We start from the raw sequence: 5,263 nt of genomic DNA, 5'->3' as shown, positions 1-5,263 counted from the left end.
AAAATTTTTTAGGAAAATCGAAAAATCGGCAAGCTCCGCCCCTTTTCTCGCTTATAGCCTCTATTTTTTTTTCTTCTTTTTTCTCTGAAATCTCTCTTCACACTCTCTCCTTATAACCCAAAAAATCCCAAAAATTCAATTTTTCCTCTATTTCAGCGCTAATCATGTCGTCATCCCCATCAAAATCGTCTCCAGTTGCTCCCCTCNCGACGTTTTATTGAATAGACAATATCTCTTTTCCTTTACGCAATCTTTGTGTATTTATGTCAGGAGGCTGACTCACCCGTCGCCTTAAATTTAAACTGCCGCCAAAATTTGCGTTCTCTGCGAGACCCGCCGGAGGAGAAAGGGGATGCGCCTTTAAAAAATCTTTTTAATTCGGCGATTTTTGATCGAAAAAGGAAAGGAAATGCTTTTTTTTAAGGTTTTTCAAGAGAAAAATCCATAAAACAGTTTTGTAAGAATTTATAAAAGTTTTTTCTGTCAAGTGGTGGTACTTAAAACACTTAGCCGGCCTTGGCCTAAAATCGAGATTTTAAACCCGATTTTCTCGTTTTTGATGTAAATTTTTGATCTACTTTGTGTTGTATAATTTTTTCTTGTGATTTTATCAAATTTTTCAATTGAAATAAAAATTTTAACCATTTTTTTTCCGAATTTTTGATTTTGAAGAATATTTTCCAGATTTTTTTTCATTTTTGCCAGGTATTTCAGATCAAAGCTTCCGATATATACCTTCATATTTCTTCCTTTTCGCAATCTTTGTGTATTTATGTCGGCTGACTCACCCGACGCTTCGAAGTCTGCGTCTCTTCACTTTCCCCACAACCTGTTCTTTTCTGACGGTGGTCTCGTTTGCCACCCCAATCAACACAAAGTCACCGTTCTTCTTACTAATTTTCTCATCAAATTTCACAATTTTTTACTATTTTTTCTGAAAATTTCAGGATTTTTATGAAATATGATATGAGCTATCATCAAAAATCCAGCGATGAGGAGCCGAAAAAATCGGTGAAAGAGATGTTGGCAGAATTTCAGAGCAAGCTGGATTATGACGATAATCGCTTTCGGAAGCCGCCGGCGCCTCCGGGTAAGTCTGAAATGTCTGGAAAAAAATCTGAAAATTTTGATTTTATGGACTTTTAAACAATTTTTTATCAGTAAAATGTTCCATTTTCCTTCCTTTAAGAACGTTTTTAACAATTTTTGTCAATAAAAAAACCTAAAAAGCCTTATTTTTTTCTGTTTACTCTCCACTCTAGACACTTTTGAAGCGCCCGTGTGTGACTTAAATATGACGAAATCTGGATAAACAGACATACAAACAGATATTTTGGGCGAAAAGTTCGAATTTTTAACTGAAAATTGACTGGAAAATGACTTTTCCATCGATTTTTAACCCTAAAAATTGAAAAAATCTGAAAAAAATTTTCGAAAGGTTTTTAGCTGAAAAAAAGTTTCTTTTCCAGATTTTTAGCTGAAAAAATGCACTTTTTAGCTCAAAATAATTTTAAAAATGACTTTTTTGGCGACTTTTAATACTAAAATTCGGAAAAAAAATTCCCCAAAATTGATATTTTTGACTAAAAATCAGTATTTTTCGATTATTCGAGTTAAAAGATGCATTTTTCAACCAACGATTGGTCCAAAAGTGACATTTTTCGCAGTTTTTACCACTAAAAACCGTGAAAAATATATTTTTTCAGAAAATCGTAAAATTGACATTTTGGCTGAAAAAAAAGAGATTTTCAGTCAAAATCAGCATTTTTTGCAATTTTTGGTCATGAAAATTGAAAAATTCACAAAAAAATTGGGTGAAAAACGACTTTTTCGCAATTTTTAACTCTAAAAATTGCAAAAAAAGCAAACGCGCTCCAATCGAACTCGGACGAAAAAATGGCGAAACTTTCAATTTTCGGTTCGTTTTTTCGAGTTTTTAGCTGAAATCACCAATTAAAAGGGGAATTTGATGAGAAAATTGGATTTAGAAGCCAAAAATTGACCTAAAAATGTATTTTTAGGGGGGAAAATTCAAAAATTCGAGGAATTTAAAAATATATATAATTCTTCAGAATTTCCCCAATTTTTTTGTCTATTCCTAACAAAAAACAACGAAAAATGATGATAGAAAGATGAGTCATTTTTGTGGCAATGAAAGACAAAGAAGTAAAAAAAAGAGGGCGAGAGTGAGAGATTTAGAGAATTCAGAGAATTTTTTTTTTCTAGAAAAAAAGGATTTATAGAAAAGATGATGTAAAAACAGCTGAAAATACTAGGAGAATGATTGAAAAATGATAGAAACAACAAAAATTGAAATTTGAAAAAAATTGTTCTTTGAAAATTTTCAAAAATCCAAAAAAAGAAACATTTATTTTTAATTTTTTTCAAAATTTAACACAGTTTTTTTTGAATTTTTCCAATTTTCTTCAGCTCATCGCCGGGCTCCGCCCCCTCCGCCCCCGCCGCCTCATCGAAAACTTTCGGCTCCGCCCCCTTTGGCTCCGCCCCCTTCGATCCCAACGCCTTCTCCGTCGATTCCACCGGATGATGACGTGGAAAATGACCTAGAAGAAACATTAAAACAACCGGAAAATGAAGAAATTGACGAATTTCAGCAAAATTCAGAACTACGAAAAAGTTTGGGTCCAAAACCAAAATTAGCACCAAAACCGCTATTTTTGAATGGAAATTTGGTGGGTTTTTTTTTGAATTTTCGAAAATTTGAATTTATAAAAAATTGATTTCGGAAATTGCAAACAGAATTGGAAAAATATTAAATAGTTGAAAACTAAAAAAAAATTGAAACAGCGAAAAATTTTTTTTTTCGAAATTTCAGAATTTTGAAATTCTGAAAGAATCTAAACTTTCAAACTTTTCAAAGCTAAAGTTGAAATAGTGCATAAATTACCAAAATATCAAAAAACGAAATTTTAACAAAAAATGTTGAAACAGTAATTTTTTTTTTCAAAAAAAAAAGTGAAATATTCAAATTTTTGAAACATATCCAAATTCTAAATTTTCAAAAAATCGGATATTCTGAAATCTAGAAATCTCTGAAATTCAAAATTTTAATTTTTAAAATTTCAGAATCTGAAAAATTCTAAAATTCAGAAAATCTCAAAAATTCTGAAAATCCGAAAATTGTAAAAATCTGAAATTTTCAAGAAATATGAACAATCGAAAATTCTTAAAATTTGAAAATTTCTGTAATTTTCAAAATTTTATAAATCTCAAAAATTCAAAAACTCAAAAATAGCTAAAAATTCTAAAAATTCTACAATCCAGATAATTTTGTAAACTTCAAAATTCCAAAAAAAATGTGTCCAAAAATCGGTGGCCTAGAAAATTTCAAAATGGAAAAAAAACTCGGCCAGCATATTCACGATTTATCGAACGTTTAGTAATCATAAAAAATTAAAAAAATTGAAACAGTAATTTTTTCAAATTTGTAAAAAAATGATTTTTCAAAAAAAAAAGGCCTTAAAATCCGAAAAAAACGGAAAAACTCGGCCACCAAATATATATTTTTTTCAAAAATCAAGTTTTTTTTTCAATTTTTCTGCAAAATCCCAAAATTTCCCATTTTAAAGCTTTCATTTTTCCCAAAAATTTCGAATTTTTTCGAAAATTTTTTTGAAATTTCAAAAATCCATCTGTGCAAATAAATGCATATATATATTTTCCTTCTGCACAAACTTTTCCATTTTCACTGTATTATATTTTAAAAAAGCAGAGACATACCACTTGAAAATCCCCGTAAAATTCGAAGGAGAGAGAGAGAGAGGCGCAGAGAAACGAGAGAGAGAGAGAGAGAGAGACAACTAGTTCAATCGAATTGGTGGAAAATCGTTCCCCATTTTCGGTCAATTTCGGAGACAACTTTACATTGTAAAAAAGCGAAAAATGCAAAGTCAAGTTTCTGTTTTTCTCTAGCCACTCTCTCCTTTTTCTGTACTCTCTCTCTCTCACTTGATATTTTAAGGCATATAAAAGGAAAAAAGTTTCTGTCTGTAGCTCTGTGTGTCCGGATTTCCTCTTTAAAATAAAGATAGAATAGTAGAAATTCGAATTTGCACTTAAATAGTTTACCAAAAATTTTGAAATTTGAAATGATATCCAATTTTTTGTAAAAAGCATTTTTTCTCAATTTTTTGTATCCAAAATTCACATTTCTATGCTAAAAATCAAAAATTTGAATATTCAAATTTTTGGAAAAAAAATGACTCAATTTTTGCATAATTTTAACAACCCTCAATTTCTCTCTTTTTTTCTTTTTTTGTCTGACTTCGGTCACCAAAATCGGAAGGCATTTTTGTTTCCGATAATCCGACAATAAGTGCCTTTTTCGACCTCCAAAACGATGTGTTTTTTTTTTGATTTTTTTGTGTTTTCTAGAAGAAACTTCTTTTTTTTAGTATCTTCAATTTTTTAAACTGATTTTTAAGTCAAATTTAACGTTTTTTTAACTCAAAAAAACGTGTCAAAATGGTATAATTCAAATATTGTCCCCCCCCCCACCATACTTGTAATCCGGGCCTTTGCCGGGCCTTCGCGGGCCCTGCCATAATTTCTTTCAGAATCTATATTTTCGAACCAACTCAATCAGATATGATAGAGCTCCACGAGTACTACAAAACGGTATTATTTGGAATACTGTATCTTGTCTATGAACAAAGTTACAGAGCAAAAGGTACAAAAAAAAGCAGGCCTGCCGGGCCCTGCGAGAAAAGCCACTTTATGATTTGTAACTTTGTTCATAGATAATATACAGCATTCTAAATATTACCGTTTCGTAGTACTCGTGGAGCTCTATCATATCTAATTTAGTTGGTTCGAAAGTATTGATTCTGAAAGAATTTATGGCAGGGCCCGCCAAGGCCCGGCAAAGGCCCGGATTACAAGTATGCCCCCCCCCCCCCACCTCAATATCGGGAACCTGGCATTCTTAAAATATGACCCCACTCCCCTTCTTTAAAGGCCGAGTGCGGTGAAAAATTTTATTGCTTTATTTTGTGCAGAAATCCATGTAGATTCACATAAAAACAAAGAAAAAATTCAAAAAAATTCCTTCATTGAGAAAAACGGCATCGAAAAGTCAAAGTGGGAACCGGTGGCCTAGCGGCCAGGTGTGAGTTTTCTAGGCCAACTGCCGGTAAAAGCGCGCGAAATTTGAATTTTCATTGATTTTCAGTGTTTTCTCAGATTTTTGTCAGGTTTTTTGATACACCTGGGAGGAAATTAACAATAAAACTTTGAAATCTTT

At 31.7% G+C, this 5,263-nt stretch overlaps 1 protein-coding gene across 1 annotated transcript in view; it reads left to right on the top strand.

Moving 5' to 3' along the window:
- Positions 1-966: 966 nt before the first annotated feature.
- Cbr-tag-77 overlaps positions 967-5,263 on the top strand; it is a gene marked incomplete at both ends in the record, with an annotated part of 20,323 nt that continues 16,026 nt past the window's right edge. Inside the window, 2 exons of the mRNA XM_045236159.1 lie at positions 967-1,090; positions 2,431-2,693. Coding sequence (XP_045095754.1) covers positions 967-1,090; positions 2,431-2,693 — 387 coding nt within the window. The remainder of the gene's footprint in view (positions 1,091-2,430; positions 2,694-5,263) is intronic.

The sequence above is a fragment of the Caenorhabditis briggsae genome (assembly GCF_000004555.2).
Source record: "Caenorhabditis briggsae complete genome, chrIV, whole genome shotgun sequence".
Taxonomy (NCBI): Eukaryota; Metazoa; Nematoda; class Chromadorea; order Rhabditida; family Rhabditidae; genus Caenorhabditis; species Caenorhabditis briggsae.
The sequence above is the reverse complement of the archived record's forward strand: the minus strand, read 5'-3'. Positions and strand labels throughout refer to the sequence as shown.